General features: G+C 38.7%; 2 protein-coding genes across 2 annotated transcripts; both read right to left on the reverse strand.

Moving 5' to 3' along the window:
• Positions 1 to 827: 827 nt before the first annotated feature.
• On the reverse strand, positions 828 to 8,507 carry LOC149276782 (cytochrome b-c1 complex subunit 1, mitochondrial-like). Its single transcript, XM_089503290.1, has 13 exons — positions 8,445 to 8,507; positions 7,095 to 7,235; positions 6,583 to 6,669; positions 6,003 to 6,132; positions 5,221 to 5,419; positions 3,419 to 3,498; positions 3,098 to 3,213; positions 2,853 to 2,996; positions 2,226 to 2,386; positions 1,757 to 1,842; positions 1,567 to 1,655; positions 1,060 to 1,135; positions 828 to 892 (listed from the first exon to the last, which is right to left on the reverse strand). Exons 1-13 carry the CDS (start codon positions 8,505 to 8,507, stop codon positions 828 to 830), a joined length of 1,437 nt encoding a protein of 478 aa, XP_089359416.1.
• Positions 8,508 to 10,599: 2,092 nt separating this feature from the next.
• Positions 10,600 to 19,588, reverse strand: LOC149276783 (solute carrier family 26 member 6-like). Its single transcript, XM_089503313.1, has 19 exons — positions 19,443 to 19,588; positions 19,080 to 19,219; positions 18,868 to 18,978; positions 18,279 to 18,445; positions 17,829 to 17,993; positions 17,430 to 17,582; positions 17,028 to 17,110; positions 16,668 to 16,815; positions 16,221 to 16,334; positions 15,694 to 15,771; positions 15,210 to 15,305; positions 14,970 to 15,076; positions 14,619 to 14,688; positions 13,478 to 13,570; positions 12,903 to 13,016; positions 12,327 to 12,512; positions 11,612 to 11,666; positions 11,243 to 11,401; positions 10,600 to 10,703 (listed from the first exon to the last, which is right to left on the reverse strand). Exons 1-19 carry the CDS (start codon positions 19,586 to 19,588, stop codon positions 10,600 to 10,602), a joined length of 2,289 nt encoding a protein of 762 aa, XP_089359439.1.
• Positions 19,589 to 19,819: the final 231 nt, after the last annotated feature.

Consider the following 19,819-nt stretch of genomic DNA (forward strand, 5'->3'; position numbering starts at 1 on the left):
TTCCCCCGCATATCTTCTCCCGACAAGTCAGGGCTATTCAAAGCAGCTACGAATAGCCCCCCAGGGCACCTAGGTGACAAATACATTTAATATATATCAGAATATATAAATTTGAAATACATATTTAATCGGCCTTTAAAGGTAAAAAAAGAAAAGGGAATGCTGGCAACAGTTTGCATAGATTAGTCTTTTTTTATATACATTATAGTGAGAATATAACCAGGGTTTAAAGCTACAACATTAGGAGATGAACATGGAGAAGTAATAATTCGTAAAATTCTGAAAAGGACAGGGTAAGACAACGTATAAGATGATTCATAAGGCATTGAAGGAAGGCAAAAACGTAGTAACTCCTATTTTAACGTGGTTATGGAATCACTTAGGTCACGGATCCCTGCTTACAGAGAATATGGCATTCTGTCTGATGATTATTACATAGCTGCTGCCACAGGGCCAGAGTCATCTACCTATCAAATTTTTGGAGAGCCTGAGTTCATGATAAATACTCCACAAGGTGAACACATTTCCTCAAAACTGTCTGCTTGTTTTAGAAAAAAAACCAACGCAATCAGGAAGAAAATAAAACCACGTGTTCCCTTTAAATTACGCTTTATTAATTTTCTGACGTTACATGTTTTGCTTAACATAGAAAACAGCAAAATGACACTTCTGGATCCAATTTACAGCTGCTGCAGATGGTGCTGATATACACTCGGTACAGGGATCTCTGGACAAGCTGTTGGCGGCTTTGTAGAAACAACGCAATGTCTCAACCAAAAGTGAAGTGCTCGGCCATTAAGGTCACCGATGCAACTGAAATTTGGAGTCTAGAAACGGAGCCAGTACATTGCACTGCGGATACGGTTGTAGTCAGGAAGCTGCTCAATGGGGCCTAAAATTAAACAAAAAAAGACAGAATAAGAAATTGTTCTATAAAACATGACCATGTAAATGATCCATATTCTTGCAACTGTTTCATCAAAAATTATATTTCCTTGTATAGTAATGTTTACAATATAGCAAAATGAAATGTTCTGGAATTAATGGAGGATAACTTACCAACTCCAGCAACAGCCGGGCATTTATCATACAGGTATTTGGAGCAGATTTCTTGCACGGTTTTTGCACTGACGGCCTGTAACAATACACGAGAACACATTACCAACACTCCACAAACACACGACAGAAAGATTACTTGGTTTGTACAGGCCTGTTGAACTGCAGATGTTACCTGCCTCTCAATACGAGTTTTACCCGAGACCAGTTCTAACATACTAAAGGTTCAATGCTTAGATCTACAAATCCAAGCTGTGCTAGGTATTGATTGCTGAACGACAATACATTGAATAACATTACCTTTACACAGAACATGTTTTTAATACAATTTGTGTAAAATGTGAAAGCCTATGTCAAGCCTTGGATCATCACTTCCAAAAAGTATGTCCTAAAAATATTTTTCAAGATGCCAATGCATTAAAATGCTGACAGTTATTGGCAGAGTTCTTGAAGACCGCACTGGGAATGGTCTAAAAACATAGAAAGCAGAGACTAGGCGACTGGACTCACATCAATTCTTGAATTCCATTCTTCCAAGGAGATACGATGACCATAGTTCAAAGTTTGACGGCCAATGTCTTCACAAACAAGGGTGGTTCCTAAAAAGGAAAATATAAGATGGCCAAGAGTGTTTTTTACTCACAAAAAAGTAGGATGCCACATGAGCAAAGACGGGGTGAACAAAAGCAGAAATACACACCATCCAGCTGAGCTACCAGGGCAGTCTTCAGAGCTTTTTTGGCTTGTGCTACCTCACCATCTGTAACACTGGTACAAAGGCGCATCCTAAAAACAAAAAAGTACACCAAAAGAATCAAACAGGGCACACGAAACATATCTGTATAATATTTATCCACAGCTCGTCTTATCGCTTCCACTGTATTTGAGAAACGGGGATGGTCTACAATAATGTTTAGACTATTGCTACTAGTGTACATATACCCTAGGTTTTTTCCCTCTCTCATCTGCTCCTTAACAGAATATATAAGGGGCCCCTGCCTTTTTTGCAAATTTAAATTGGCAGTAACAGTGCTCACGGTATCAACCCTCATCTCTTACAGAAGACAGTTGATCAAATTATCGATGATCTACTAACCGCAGTCAATCCTATAATACAAGGTGAACCACCAACGCAAAAAATGAAATTAGATATTGCTCCAGCTCCTCACCATTCTCCTTGGGCTACATGCAGCATGTCCTCCACATTATGTTTATCAGTGGCAAAGTGGATCCCAAAAAGCCCTGTGTCAGAATAACGGATGTTGAAGGTCTGGTAACTCTGGCACAGTTTGTGTTCAGCAGCGGTTCTTGCAAGTTTACTGGAAAGATTCTAAAAAAAATAAATAAATAGAAATCAAGGGAAAGGTAAGTATAATGTAAATGTATCATTACTATCTTTAGTTACTGTGACACTGCTGCAAGTAAGTGAACTACAGCTGGTAAAACAGCCACCGCATTAAGGAAGCATTAAGAAGGAAAAAAGCTAGATATTCCTTTAGTGTCCTGGCTTTACTATGACCCATTTAATTATAACACTTCCTCCCATGAGAGCTGTGTGTAATACGTTAAGAAACACTTTTCATTTTATCCTCCAATGATACATATGCGTTTCATCCAAGGATAACTATATACTGCACTATAATGAGCTCTTCCCAGCATAATGCAGTTTGATCAGTTAAAAGAAGCAGCCAAGAGTGAAGTATCGCTTGTTGAACAACATACATGAAAACTCTCCCAAATCTAAATAGACTGATAACCATAACCACCTAGTTGGCCTGTAGCCCTTGCTCCCATACCTTTCCTCCTCCATATGTCACATCGTAGTTGCCAATGATAGAGTTGGCAATCAACAAGGCCACATTGTCAGAACTATTCCAGCTGGGTCCTTCCACTGCAATGGCAACATGAGCCAGGGGGAGACCGTCATCTCTTGCACGGATCTGTAAAAAATAATATTAAATAAAATTATACTTCCGAATATAGAGGAAATGAAAGACATTAAACAAATCCAGCGAGTTAGAAAGGTTTACCAAAATCTTACCTCACTTCCAGTAAACCTGCATGGAGTCAGGACTGGGACAGAATCGCTTTCATAATTGTAGGAAAGGCCACTAAAGTGACGCTGAGCGAGATCGCACAATTCCTTGTGATTAATTCCTGAGGAGAGAAAAACTAATTCTTACAGTGAACTTCCATTTACTTGTCAGCCACAAGGTGGCACTTAAGTGACAGTAATGCCAACTCAACCACAAGGAGCAGTCCAATTAACTGTTAATATGCTTCAAACATAACAAGACAGGTTCTCTTCAAATGTATCAAATATTTAGTAAAAGAAATGTAAAAGATTTTTTACAAAAATGACCTCCTGCTGCTGCTAGCACCATGCGTGGAGCTTTGTAATGAGTGTTGACGTACTCAGCAAGGTCTGCTCGAGTTAACTTCCTGAAATAAAGAAAAAAGGAAATAATTCAGCATATAAAACATTCATAAATATACAATGGCTTGAAGATTAATGTAACAATTAAATGTAGTAATTAAATGCTGCTAGTTAATGCCGTTTAAGTAATCTAGCCATAAGAACTCTCAAAATGCACGGGAAGCCCCTATTGATGCCGTCAACACATCTTTCTTTAAACAGTTACAAGAGATGAATAGTATCTTCTATTGTAAAAATAATCACATTCCAAATAAAAAACGTTGTTTTTAAACTTTTATGGCTCTTTGAGCTGTGCTGTCTGCATATTCAGAATAAATAAATCCTGCAACACAGGACACTTCAGAGAGCAGGGGAATTGCACAACGGTGCATTTAGTAGCTAAAATGTAATTACTTATCGAGTGGAATTTCAGGGACTACCGTATTTGCTCGATTATAAGACGGCCCTGATTATAAGACGACCCCCCAAATCTGAATATTAATTTAGAAAAAAAAAAAGAAAAAGCCTGAATATAAGACGACTCTATAGGAAAAAAGTTTTACCAGTAAATGTTAATTCATCTAAAACAATTTTTTTAATAAAAGCTATGATTGAGAAAAATATTTTGGTTTTATTTCCTTCTATTTTCCAACCTGCCCCCCAGTTATGCACATCTGCCCCAGAAATGCCTTATACCCCCTATATGCCACTGTGCCCCATGATATGCCTTTTAACCCTCTAAATGCCACTGTGCCCCATGATATGCCTTTTGACCCCCTATGTGCCACTCTGCCTCCAGAAATGCCTTATACCCCTATATGCCACTCTGGTATTTAGAGGGTTAAAAGGCATATTATGGGGAAGAGTGGCATATAGGGAGGTTTAAGGCATTCAGGAGGCAGAGTGGCATTAAGGGGGTTAAAAGGCATTTCACAGAGCACTCTGCCTCCAGAAATGCCTAATGCCCCCCAAACTTACCGGTGCTTCTGACTTCCCTGTCATGTAGCCGGGGCAGCGTGTAGATCCCACGCACTTTCGCTGCAGCCGGAAGGAGGCGTGGCTAGCAGCGGGGGTTGTCTGCGTCCATCGCGCAGACCTTCCCCGACTGTCAGAGATCAGAGTTCCCGGCACCGGCGCAGCGAACTCTGATCTCTGACAGCTGGGGAAGGTCTGCGCGATGGACGCAGACAACCCCGCTGCTAGCCCCACCTCCTTCCTGCTGCAGCGGAAGTTGTCTATGCGAATTGCGTAGACATCTACACGCTGCCCCAGCTACACACCGGGGACTCAGAAGTACCGGTAAGTGGGGCGGGGGGGGGGGGGGGCGGTAGGAGGATCCAGGTCCCCTGCAGCTACGGGGGATCTGGATCTTAGTCTTCTCATAGTCAGACCTATTTGAGGTCTGATTATAAGACAACCCCGATTATAAGACGAGGGGTATTTCTCAGAGCATTTGCACTGCAATGTGACAAAGCTCTTCATTTCTCTCTTCCAGCATAACACGCAAGTTGCCTGAGGTTTGCTGTAAAAAAAATCTAAAAAGTGCTCTGTGCGACCCTGCTCTAGTAAATGTCCCATAATAAAATATAAAGCAGCTGTGCAGAGAAAAAAAGAAATTCATAGCTGGAGTCTTGTCACAGCTGATTTACAATCCTAAATACACATTACTGGCTCTGGCTGCAACCACATACAAAACTCTCAGAAATCACATCAACGGTAGGTGTAAAAAGATCTCCTCATTCACGCACTTTGCATTCTCAGAAGGACCCACAACCGTGCGGCCGAGAGATGTTCCTTGGTAAGCTGTTGCATGAAGGAAATCAAATGCAACTTCTTGTTTGTTGGAATCGATCTCCTGAAGTTCACGCAAGATAACGTGACGCTCCTTCTCAATCTGAGAGTCCTCCAGGCTGCTGTTCTGGACAATGTCAGCCAATATTTCAACAGCTACAAAAAACATGCCAAAACAATCTCAATACTCAGATCACATTAAAACTTGTACCCAATCAGTTAAATATAGAAACACGTGTAGCTATGAAAGGCCAACAATGCCGCAGATCAGATATCAGGTTTCAACATGAACAGAATCTGAATTACTGATAGTTTCTGAATGCAGACTTATTTTTCATATACTACAATGAGAATTCTCAATTAACCCATGATTAAAGGTGCACTACCAGTGTCATATGTCTCCGAGCATGATTCTTATCAGACATGCCCACATATGGACAATTCATTTTGCCACGACTTTGTGTGTTTAAAACAGCTTGGAAATAAAATTAGCATCCCTTTTGAGCTGAATCACACTTGCCTTTGGTATCCATACTGGAGCGCTTTGAGATCTATGAGAAATTTGCCTTACTCTCCTCTTCCCTTGCTTTTCAAACAATTATGCTGGTATGTGCCAAATACATAGTTATATGTAAAACAACCCAACAATTCTGTGTGTGGCTATTATTAATAAAAATATGTCAGTACAATTCACAGATCTGGTATTATTATTATTATTGGGCTGTTACTCAGAGCTTACCCTTGGGTAAATCCTTGGAGAGAGCTTTTATGTAGATAGCAGTCTGCTCGCGTGTGGTGTATGCATTTAAATGAGCTCCCAAACTCTCTACCTCCTGCTCCAAAGCAGCCTGGGGTCTTTTCTTAGTTCCCTAAAGGGAAAGAATGAGCAATTAATCTCAAAGTAATCTATTTTAAGAATTAAAGAGATTTACATGGTAGTTGCCGTCTGCTTTTTGATCTACATTAGTTTTAGGATACAGGATATCATTGTGCCAAGAACACATTCCTTTATGCCTAAAATAAAGCACGCTTTTGTAACCAACCAGAATGCAGGGATGCTCTATATCACACAATACTGTACTACTTATAGAATTCTTTGCTTTAAAGGTACAATATATTTAAATAACTGAAATAACATAAAATAACCAGACTAGGCTAAACAAGGTATAGAAGAACTGTAGATAAGCATGGGATCTTATGAGTGTCTGACATCTGAATTCTAGAAATTTGTCAAAACGGGAAACAAGGGGATAAAAGAATAATAAGAGTTAAAAAAAAAAAAAAAGTATGCAGAAAGTGTATATAAAGTAGATTCTCACTTTAAACGCCAGATGTTCCAGAAAATATGCTGAGCCGTTGTTTTTTTCATTTTCATAGCGACTGCCTGCACCAATCCACACCCCCACCTTATTAAAAAGAGGTAAAACGTGAACAAAAGGTCAGATCCACATAGCAAGACATTTTTTTTATTTATTTTTTTTATTTCTGACTTTCCATTGATGTGGTTTGCAATATCTGCTTATTTTGACCTATTAAACTTGATTTACTGGTATGATTAATTTGTCAGCCGTAAGACAATTGCCTCTTATATACTTAACAACAAGGCGCACAATTCATAAGAGCAAACATTTATGCCAATAGCTGGGAACGCTAAACTGCAGTCATCGCTATGTGACAGCTACATTGGTGGGTACTTTTTAAAGAAGCCCTGCTGCAAATATAGTTGCCTCTTAATATGCTATAAGTAAGTATATTTATTTTTAACAATCCTGTCCTTTTAATGCCGTGCAATAACTTATTTCAAAGTCAATTTTAACAACTGCTGGCTTACCGTGCAAGTGGCCTGGCCAGATTCCTCTGAAGCAACACTTAGTCCGTTCTCCAAAGTAGTAAGCTGGGTGTCCGGAATGTTCTGCAAAGTTTGAGCATAAGATGCTGCACTTTGATTCCTCTTCAGGTTTAGTAAAGAAGGCTGGAATAAAAAAAATATATTGCACACATCAATCTGGGCTTAAACACAATCTTAATTAACTCAAATCAATTTGCTCATCATTCGTACTTTAAAGAGACTTCTTTGCAAAAAACGTAATCAACCCTTGGTCACGTCTTATTCAGGAGCTATCTGCCTACCCTATTCATATTCAAAACCCCTCGCTGCATTCCTCTCTACCACCTCTGCTGGGAAGCTGTCCCATTAACTACCACCTAAAAGCGTAACGGTTTGTAACATAAAATTTGAATTTTCCTCTATATAAAATGATTGTAAGGTAGATTGGAGTCAAAGCTTCCCTTCAAGCGTGTAAACTTGAATGAAGAAATATAACAGCTTTGGTAAAGAATGCTTCAGCTTACTTTATAGCCTTATTAAAATGAGGGGGAAAAGTTTAGCCGGAGCAGCACAAAGGTCTCTTTATTTGATCCAAGAACACTTAACATTTTATATATTGTATCAATTTAACATTATTATCATATTCAAAAACTATAACATTGTTATTAGTAAACACCACAAATAATCTACACATATATAATCTAAAAGATTGAAAGCGACCAGGAGTCATAAATCAGAGTTACCCTTTAGACTTCCTGCATCTTAGAATATATTTTTATATACCTGCGTTAATTTAGGAATTTATCGTATTCCTTTATCACACAGGTGAGGATTTTATTTGCTGAAAATCCCTTCTACTTTTTATTCAGGGATTTTAGTCTTTATAAACACATAACAAGACATAAATCCTAAAATCTAAAGGAGGTGCATATACGTAAAGGTCACGGCATGACGTGGGATGATGATATACACCTTTATCTGTAAAATAATGTTCTATGGTCATTTAAGCCACTTGCAAACAGTGATGAGCTGGGAGCAGCGGCCCTGTGTAGATATAGACATGTACACTATATATAAAAACATTTAAAAGTGTTCTAGAGAATATATGCATTAACATTTAAGGCCACCTAAACAGAGGCATTTGTAACACCGTCTGTTCGCTCCATATACCCCCAGTGTCCCCGGTCTCCTTCCCACCCGCGGCCCAGATATGGATGTCAGGGACTAGGTGACCTTCCCACGGACTCTTCCCGTTTCACCGCTCGTACTAACTCACCAGCTACACCCTTCACCGTAGGACCTTTTGCCATCTCTCCTGCAAAATCTGCAAATCTAACCGTACCCGGTACTCACCGTTCGGGCCTTGAAAAAAGCTTTCCTTACAGCGCTACCGGCTCTACACACGGACGCCGCCATCTTCCAGCTGACAGGAACAGAAAGCCAGTGCGCAGGCGCGCTGAACAACACGACAAGGCGGGCTGCTCCCTGCTGAAGCAGATTAGCGCCACCTGCAGGACGGAGGTCAAACTGCCCCGACTTCCTGTATTCAATAAGTGGCATGGTGTGGTGTAGTGTGTCATTCACAGCTTCTCAGCCTGACAGTATACGTTAAATGCTGTACTAAAATCTATTAAATGTTCCTGTTTCTATAGATATTTTTTTCCAGAATTACTATAGAGTCCTGCATGGGAGTTGATGCAAAAAGGGGGCATATAAAACAATGAATAATATTAAAAAATCATAATAATTAATCCATCACCATATTGAGCATAGGATCACATCATGCTATCTCTTAAATAACTGTTCCCATTGTAGAATCTCGATGTTACGAATCCTTCCCCTTGGCGGAGCGTTTCCACGATGGACGCTCTGCGGAGCCGCATGGTGGTCCGTACTAGCTGCACGAAAAGGATGGAGCTGACTTCGATTTACTTGCAGAAAAAGCCCCCAAAAAAGGACAATTTAAATGAATGCGATCTGGGTTTCTCTCTCTCTAATGGTAACACGGTGTTGAAAAAGATCTATGCCTTGGACACTTTTTATTATTGAGTCTCAGTTACACTTTTCCATTGTTTGTATTACAAGGGACTTAGGAAGTCGATACCTTTAATTGGTCCAGCGTAGAAGACGCCATAGAGTCACGCAATCTTTCTGGTCTCTTGTTAAGATTGAAATCCTTTTGCAACACTTCCGTACATGTTTTTTTTGTGTTGGCCCCATATATGTTACGTTCCTCGACAGAAGACTCATCCTCGTTGGACTCGCCACATTTTTATAAAATAGTAAAATTGAATGTTTTTGCTACTTTTTCTGCTACCTTGACTCTCCTAAGTACGCCACCGAGGCGAGAAGGCGCACTCTTAACTCGAGGGCCGCCAGGGGTCATGGTGACTTATGTTATGTATGGGACTTGCACCAACTGTAACACTTGAACTTGGACCTGAAAATATTTCTTGTTGCTTTTGTTCAGAAAGGACGATCACATGTATTTATATTTACTGGATTAATCCATATTTTATTAACGATGAAACCTTTAAAGGAAGAGAATTAGAGGACAGATCCGCTACAGTTTGTTTGCTTAACGTATTAGAAAATAGAAGTAATGTTCAGCCTAAATGGAACAGAACCCAAGGACATAGAATGGGTTTTATTACATGGGATGAGGAAGCAGAAACGTAGACAATATGGGTGCCGCTTTATTTTTAGCGCAGGGATGTATTGCAAAACAGATTACCGACGTCAACCTTTATTTTTTTACTATGCAAACAGATCAGACGCATTCATCAAAAACCAAACAAGTATATTGGAAACATACAGTGTATATATATATATATATATATATATATATATATATATAGATATAGATATATATAGATATATATACAGGGATAGTGATGTACCAGGTCTAGGCTGACTAGGTACAGGGGGGCAGGTCTTGGGGCGGCAGTCCGGTCTTACAGATTGATAACAGATCGCAATGTTCCGCTGCACAATGGGCCAGTTACAAACTGGCCAACTTAATGCTATGGAGTGCCTTTTAATCAATTCAGAATGCCAACTGCAGCATCCAAGGTAAATACACTATTATATACTCTTTATATATATATATATATATATATATATATATATATATACTAAAACACCAACTTTTTTTCATTGGTCGTCTCTGCCTATTCTAGCCTTCTACTTAGTTAATATTTCTTTAGATCCTAAAAGTCTAAAAAAAACAACAAAGACAGAAAATACAGAATTCGTTTCACATACAAATATTAATTATAGAACTGTGAAGTGCCCCTTATTAGGAGGGACATAATATATCTTTCTTTTCTCCTATTAGACTGAAATGTAGCTGTCTCCATTCACTCCAATCCCTCTTTTGCTAGATTTGAGGGTATCGCAGGGTTCTACTGACCCTAGAGCCCCAAAGAATGTGCATACACACTGCATTGTGATGTTTAGTAGAGGTATTGATGACCTAATGACATTTATTGATGAGTTTCCTCGTATTCTAGGTGATCACTGACATGGTCATATTCTTCAATGTGCTTTGACCACTGATGGGCTTCGTTGGATCAAGCTGCTTGTAGGTTACAGCCTTGTGCTGGGTGCCACCTGGAACATAATAAAATGTATATTCAGTGCTGCAAAGTTCATAAAGAGATTATTCAGGGTCCAGTAGACACTGGGATGTTACTTAAACTACAGAGCTTTCCTGAGGGTCCCCTGTGAGTCAAATTAAGCATCAGTGTGGCCTTCTGGAGACCTCCCTGGATTAGGATGGATCGCTAAGAACATTCATATACCGTATCTTCCCCAGCTGTGGGTGTCCACAAAGACTTTTAAAATGGTATAAGGGCAAAAATCAAACCGATTCCTCTTTCTGCCCTCACTTTTGTTACCTTTACTTTACATTAAAGAGTCATCCAAAGGCTTTGGCACCATTTGCTGTGGACCTCCTAAGCCTCGAGTTGTAAAATCGCTGGTCAGCTTAGACAGTGGACTTTTATGTATGTCGTACTTGTGTCAAAGCCTTTCCGATGACATCATGCAAATTCAGGCACCCATTGATATGCAAGTGCTAAGAGCCAATACTAGCTAGTTCATCGGAAAATAATTTAATTCTAGTGATTAACATGGAGATCTGGAGAGACCTGAAACATGTTGGTCACTCACTTGGACGTTCTCTGTGGGGATGTCATCCTGGTCCATTGTTAGGTAAGTAACAGCATCATGGACTGAACAGAAAAGCTCAGATTTGGTGATACCATCAGTAAAGAAATTTCCTTCCTCCAGCCCCGTCATAACCGTCACTAGCGTCAAAAAAGAAAGAAGACTATTATTACAATTGTGCTTATGTTTAATATTTGCTTTGGGTTTACTTTGTGTCCCAAATAATGTATGGAGTTCCTAGGAGAAGACGAGGGTCCATCATTTCAATCTTTTAGCAACAAAAAACAATTAAACGTCCACTTTTTTTATTATTATTATTGTTATTATAACCCCATGTCCAAAATGCTTACCACTACAGCCGGCGAGGTATACGGCCACTTCAATTTCTGCAAAATCCTTGAAAATCTAGAGGGGGAAAATTGTATCTTGTGGCATTTTCCTGTAAAAATATCTTTCATTTTTTTAATTTAAGTGAAAAATTATCTCACGGCTGTTAATACCTATTTTATTCCCCCCCTCTAAATTCATTTTAACAACTCCTTGCGTCCAAATGTTTTTCCTCCCTTATATAAATCCCCTCTAAATTATTAAAAAAAGCTATCTGTAAAGGTAATTACTTTCTTAAAAAGGTGCTCCTCGAGGTTCCTTATTAGCTAGAGGGGAGCTGGCAAGTATTCCCCCTGTACCCCTCCCCTCGTGCAATGGGGTAGGGGCTATAATTAATAATGGAAGGGCATCTGCGTATGCTTAGAATTGTTAGACTACGATCTATTCAAATACTAATAATAACCAGCTGAAATCTGGCCGAAACAAAAGCCGACTCCACTTGGAGATCAGCGGGTCATCCGAGGCTAGACAGATGTGACTCCAAGAGAGTTCCTAAATTATCTATCCTATTATCTTTGGGATTTCAAGAGATATCTTTGGAACTTGGCTCAACTTTCGGTATCTCTTCAAAAGACACATGGGAACGGTGGATAAAAAAGCCACAAGCCATTAAATGCTTCCACGTTAATTATACCCAGAACCAGTAGGTAAAGTCCTTTGAATTCACGTGACACGCACCTTTCTTAACACTTTTACGCAGACCGTATCCACAAAATTAACCGAAGAAAAATCAAGTACTAGTGAATGAAAATGGGGTTTCTCCAGGCCCAGTGACTGAAGGATTCCCTTTTCAGATATCCCCTCTTTTGTTGCGTTTCCTGGGATGATGATGATAGAGCCGTCCAATGTGTCCAGATCTTTCTCCTAACACAAAAAGAATATAAAGAGAATGAATTTGATTATATTCTCCCTTTTTCCATTCTGCAAGCACCTCCAAGCTATCCCTGAGCATAAGGATACTTAATAAAAAAACAGGAAGTGAAGAGTGTAAGGGAAAATATCTTCCCCCATCCGATGAATAAAATGTACAGTTTTTAATGAAACTAGCCCTGGTTTATTTTATCGCTTTTATTTATTACCTCCCCTTTTTCCTTTGGAAGACTTCCTAATTCAAGACGATCGAAGCCAAGGTTATCATGCCCTGTTAACTATAATTTAACAAAAGTTAGCCGTGAAGCAGTACATCAAATATGCAGCAGGCAATTAAAAAAAAAATGCAACTTTTCAATATTTCTTGATGTCTACTTGTGTAACCTTAACCTGTTGGTTTTCCTTTTGAGCTTTCTTGTTAGCCTTTTCCAGTCGTCTCTTTAGCTTTTTTATGGCTTTCATCTTCTTTTCAATGAGTCTGTCAACATCAATGCCACACTGTGAATAAAACGAAAACCATTACAGAAATAAAATATTGGGGATTCCGTAACCAACCGCGATATGTAAATGGACATGCGCACAATATAAACCAGCTTCAGGAAGGTGACTTTTCCAAGAATAAATGGTTGGACAAAGTTGTCTTGTGGTCTCATACATGTAGAGTCAACCCAACTCAGATTCCTTCTCAGCTTTTGGTCCTTGCAGGTGCACATAAGGTCTCTTCTTGGGCCGACTTGGCTCACCCATCTCTATCTTATCAGTGTTTCTCAAGGGACTCAAGAGAGTGAATATGTTTGTCTTAGTGATCTTCATAAAAAAAGATAATCACATGACTCCCCATTTAAATTTATGTGAAATTGAAGGTTTATTTGCTGACGCAAACGTCACTTATGGAAGAAGAAACTACATGTTTAGCCTAATATTTAGTTTTGACCCGAATCTCTTCGGTCTGAATTCACCTTCCGCTTGAGAGCCTCTGTGTACAGATCAGCGTTGGCAAAGAACACGGTGGATGAAGAATGGAAGATTTTTATGCCTGGCACTTCTTTGGCCTGAAACAAATGGAAATGAATCACTCGCATTTCATGAGAGCACTGGAGGACAATAAACACAATGCAGTGATTAATTTTACTTTTCCTCCGGTCATGCGCATGATCAATATTAATGAATAGGTAGATAACGGAATGGCATACATTGTTTTTTGTTTTTGTTTTTGCAAGTAAATACAATGAGAATTAGCCAGTTGGTTAAAACACAGAAATTCAACAAATAGCTGCGGGCTTTGTTCCAACATTTTTACGGGACTGGATTTAGGGGATGAGCCTCTGAGGGTCAGGCAAAGACTTAAAAATGTATAATGCATTAGTGGGATATGCATAGAAAGTGGGTGGAGTTAGCCTAAGCATATATGTGAATGGGTGGAGCCATTAGTAGGCCCCTCCCTCGTATCACTAAAGCTTTACCATTCCCATACACATATGGCACCTTAGGCACATGTCTAATCTATGTTTTGGGAAATGCATATGTACCCTACAAATCCTTTTTCCGGGGCAATAAACCAGCTGTCAGGTCTGCAGGGCATAGGAACATGACCCAATTAAACTTTTTTGGGGTGAAAGCCAGATTTTTGTAGAAAACAAAATGTTTTAAGATGAAATGCATCTCACTTTTAACAAAAAAAATCTTACAATGTATCTCAATGTCTTACGACAATTCCAAACTTGCTTTTTTGATGTTCCCTAGCATTTAAAGTCTTCATTGTATTAAACACCTATCCTTCAGAAAAAGAAACAATATTTTGTGTAGTTGTGTGGAATTCCCTAGGTAAAGATGTCCTGTATTGAATCCAGTTTACAACAGATTGAATGGGTTCAATATAAAAAACGATTCTGGCTCAAAGTTTGAAATGTGGTCTTATTATCTTAGCAACCAGTGGAGAATGGTGCAACCAACAGGCAAAGCCAAATGGTTACCATGGTAACAGCAATACCACTTTTCCATCCTTGCACCAGAATCACTTTTATAATAAACCCCATTATAATATCAAACTCAAACTGTTAATATCATATGCACTTGGCATTTTTTGACTGCTCATTTTACCTTTTGATATCTAGATACATCTCTGTAAATTCCAGTATCTTGTACTTGGCCCAAGACTGAGTAGCTGGACCTGTAAAAAAAGATTTAATTTTATCTAGAAATATCCATAAAATTACCCAAACATTTTTCTCTAATGAAGCTTTAGTGTGTGTTTTACTACATAATTTACTATAAATTATATATATATATATATATATATATATATATATATATATATATATATATATATATATATATATATATATATATATATATATATATATATCACAGCGGAGATTGTATTCATAACAGTTTTCTGGGGTTAGTTATTTGCACAATGACAAAAACTTTGGTATAAATGTAATTACTTACAACTGAGTTCTGATAACGATGGTAAGCAATGAAAACGCAACTGACACGGCCAGACCAATGTCCATGTTCAGGAGAACTGTTGCGACAAAAGTCACCATCCAGACCACCTATGATAAGTTGAACATAATTAAAATGTATTTTCATTTCCACTTATAATACCCAATAACTTATAATTCAGATTCTTTACTCGCCATACAAATTAATTATCCAAGGTCCATCTCAGACAGAAATTATTCTTACCAGATCGATCTTGTTGGTTTTCCATAGCACTCCAACTTCAGAGAATTGTTTAAACATTCCCTTTAAGTTCACTACAACAACTGCCGCCAATATGGCCTAGAATTAAATAGATATAATAAATATAAAAAAATCCAAAGGTAACAATAACAAGATAAAGCACCTTAAATTCATACACATTTCAGCGATGACATGTGCTTTGGAAGCGGGAAGGGTGGTTACCCATATTACTCAAGAGATAAAATGTAGCAAGAAATCCCAACATCAAATATAATGTTCCAAAACTTATGCTAGGACCAGAACATGGAAGGTATCATTCATGAAAAGGCATTTGGGGACTGGTCCCTATTGATCAAAATTGTCAAAAATCATGATGTTTTAATATTCCTGTGATGGTTTTCGAAGAGCTTAATTAAATTTATAGAGGTTCGCAGTGACAGGTACTTTAAATATTGTATCTTGCTAAGTTAGCTATGAAAAACAATACCTTTGGCAAGTCTTCAAATAATTCTCCGGCACGCAGTATAATTACAAAAATAACACATGAAGCTATAGCGCTCGCCACCTGTACAAAAAAAAACTATTACGCTGAGCCATACAACATCTTTTATCTATCCAGGGTAACCCTCCAGCATTTTGCAAATTCTCATCAGCTTTATCTCACTTATATGTGAATGGAAAGCAAAGGTTCAGCCTAACTGGTAAGCAAATCTATACATTAGTTCAACTTCATAGAGGTTCTAAAAATCTTTTATGACAGTCGAAGGTGCCCATAAATATTCCGTACAGTTCCCTTCCTCCATGCTTTATAGAACCTCACATGGCTGTACAACTAAAGGAATATAGTTCCACTTCCTACCATTAAATATCACAAAGGTAATTATGTTTATGAACACGATGCTTTGGCTACATAATTTATCCAGGTTCCTACATGCCAGATCGAGAGAACTTAGCATGGTTAAGCCTTCCTTGCATTTTTCTTAGACAACCATTATGATGCATAAAAGAACTTACCTGAGTGTTACCCCCGGTGCTTTCTTGAAGAACAGACCTTGACACAGAGGCACTGATGGCAAAAGATTGAAAGAAGCTTCCAATAAAATTACTGAGCCCAATGGCAATTAACTCCTGGAACAATGAATTAGAAGACAATGAATTAAAAGGAATTAATTAAACACACCATTTCCCATCGCCAGCTTGTATCTGATTGGATGCTGGAGCATTCCAATTTAGAATGCTTGGAGTACGATACCAGCTCCTTCCAGTGTTCATGTTTAAAGGGATCACAAGCCCCTTGAAAATGTTTTTTCTTGATTAACCTTTAAGATAGGAAGGTTTTAATAATGATCATATTAGTTTATTCCCTTTTTCAATAAAGCTAAGGTTTCACTTTGCTGTAATTGTCATGAAACTTTACCATACCTGTTGAAATCAATATGGCGGCCGTAGGGCATTACCTACCTGGTTGCTATCAACTTTGTAACCATGTTTAGAGGCAAAAACCTTCCCTAATGACACGGTTATGGCGTATCCCACCACAGCAATCGCAAACGCATTCCCAACAAGTTCTCCAAAGTACGTGAAGTTAGGTAGTATTGGAACCTTCAATCTAAAGAACATAGAAGGAACATTACAATAAACGGCAGTAACATGAATATCAAATAACAAAATGTGTCTCCTGCATGTATATATAGGTATTTTGAGGATTAAATCTAGCATATTTTCTTTTTTTTTCCAAAATACTCTGTAGCAACGATACCTGTATTAATACCATTTCCGCACTTAGTCAAAGCAATTATTCTGTTATTACGTGAAACTTACCCTACAGGGATATCGCCGACATTCTCAATCCCAAATCTGTCCTGCAGTCCGACACCATATGATATCCCAGTAGAAACTATGAGCTTTTAAAGAAAGTTTTTTTTTTAATGAACTTTGAAGGTTGAAGAACTTTTAATAATGTTGGATGATATTCAACACACCAGCACACCATGGAACAATAAGTTGTGTATTTCCACGCTTGTTGTCTACACAAACATATTTAACCACAAAGCGACTGCACAGTTACAATGAAACAAAGGTAACTTTTCTTTTTCTCACTCTCTTAAAGACCCCACGACGTCTTAGAAAACAATGTTTCTCTTGTCCCACACTTGTAAAACATCAAGTTTTGGGTCAGCTAGCTGCATGTTGTATGGGGAAAATAACTCGGCTTTTTCTTACCATAATGAGCTCAATGGGAACAGGAATGAGAATTCGATCAGCAAGAAGTTCGTTTATATACTTCATCACCAAGAGAACCACAGTTGCAATAATGCTGGTGATGAGCGTGCCGATGTTTGTCTGCGTGATTTTCGAGAAAAGGTTTACTATGGTCTAAAAAGAAAACAAAGAAAAGAGAATAACGAATATGGAAGTAGAATGGGGAATGCGTCAGGTTCCGGGTTAGTGTGTATAGGTGAACATTGTTAACATTGAAATTGGGCTCACGAATTTACTGTAGTTTACTGAAAACCAGATTATATTTATGGGAATATTCGGTGTAAAATGAGACTTTGTAGAAGATCCTAAGTATATGCCCAGTTTATACTCCAAGACTTTTTAAGCCTTTTATTAACTTACGTGAATTAATGAGAAAGGCTGAGTTTTCTGACTCATTCTGATGCCAAAGAGATATTTCAGTTGCGAAACCAGCACGTGGACAGCAGATGCAGTGGTGTATCCACTAACGAGAGGGTCAGACAGATAAGTAACAACAAAACCGAACTGTATCAGACCCAGGGCAATCTGCAAACATATGAAAAAGAGTTAGAGATGAGCGTAGACCTTTTATAATCAACTTAATATTGAGAGAACTCTTTATGGTGACTCCAGCCTTTTTAGAGTAACATGCAACAAATGTATAGATTCAGACAAATGTTTCCTATTCCGCTGTACCTGTATAGGCTGCCGTGAGACATATTGAAAGGAAATTAAACTCATTGGAAAGTTTTCCTCTGCCAATCAGAAGCTTCATGAAAAATAATGTTTTTCTTTTTTAAAAAAAAAAAAAAAAAAAGCATTGACACCTACCTGGAAAAGGCCTACCAGGAATGCCAGAGCCGTGGCGAGTTCAACCCTCCTGTGATCCCTGGCTACCGTATCAACGGTGGTACCATTATGGCCGTCCATAAACATCTCGTTGGAAGCCAGAGATTCAGTCACGCTCCCGATCATGACGCACACCACAGCAAAAGTACCTGGGATCCATAAAAAAAAAACAACGTATGGTAAATAGGGAGTTTACTACTTTTAATGTCCTGACCATGGGTCAAATATATAGGACTATCGGAATTATAGTCTATAAAACTATAGGAAATCTATTCATTATGAATATCCAATGGCAGTGAGCTTCGGCTGCAGGAAGAGCTTGGCTGGCCCTGTATAATGTGTATTTAAAGCAGCGAGCTCGTCGATCTTCTAACACTTTAAGCATTTTATATGGCCAGTTCCGTCCTTGCTGGAGAAACCTGCCAACGTTGGCCACTCATACTGAGTTGTGAAGTGAGGGAATTGAAATCACAACTCTTTGATAATTCAAGAAATTGCTGCATTCTGTATCTCTCTAGAACTGTTTGTATTCAGTATGTTTATAGATTTAATATTTCCAAACACTGCTCACCTACAGATATATGCCTAGAGGTCCCAAGGAGGAAATATATAAACACGGGATAGAATGAGGTGTAAAGGCCAAAAACAGGCGGTAACCCAGCCAGAAGAGCATACGCCAGTCCTGAAAAAAAATACAAAAACCATGATTTTGCTTGCCCTTTTTATCAACCAATGTTTTATTTGCTCTATGGATGTACGGTGTGTTTCATTTGAAGGCTGTACCTTGTGGAAGCTGTACTATGCCCACACTAACTCCTGCAATGGCATCACCCAAAAGCCATTCCTTGGCCGGATACCGTGGCAGCCAACGCAAAACCGGGACGTACTGAAGCAGCAAAGATTTGGCCCTTGTTCTGGAACATCTTAAAAGAAGATACACAATACGTAATTAAATTTTATTTAAAGGTGGGTTCAGATAAGTTGCTAAAAACTATAATAAAATCCAACATTCTTTTGCCAACCACACCATGAATATATAGCTAGTCAACTATGGCATGATGTGCAGTGTCCATTAATACGGGCTGTTAGCTACTGAGTATCCAGTGAGAACCTTTTATACCCTTTTGGAATTTCTGCATCCCTCACCTCATCCGGTTCTTGAGTCTGCTCCATGCAGACGGTTTGGGGGCTTTGGATTTCGGGGCCAGCTCATCTAACTCAGCTGCACTGAGAACCTGCTGTTTTGTTTGATAGCACTCGGAGCAGTGCTGAATTGGCACGTTGTTGGTCATGGCCTATGGTCCTGTTGGTATCTGATGAAAATCAAGTCATCATAATCAATTTAAAACAATTAATGTTTTCTCTTACAGAGAATCATCTTAAAGGCCTACTCGTTGATCAAGGTGAGCGTAGCCAATAACTCAATGGAGTTTAGGTCGTGGTTCAACCAACGGGCCGGGAACTCCCAGCATTAATACCTGCCAACGTCCACTGTAGGCCTTTCATGACTACTATTTAGCCTT

The sequence above is a fragment of the Sceloporus occidentalis genome, unplaced genomic scaffold, assembly GCF_023333645.1.
Source record: "Sceloporus occidentalis isolate IW3139 unplaced genomic scaffold, rSceOcc1.0.p SCAF_225, whole genome shotgun sequence".
Classification (NCBI taxonomy): Eukaryota; Metazoa; Chordata; class Lepidosauria; order Squamata; family Phrynosomatidae; genus Sceloporus; species Sceloporus occidentalis.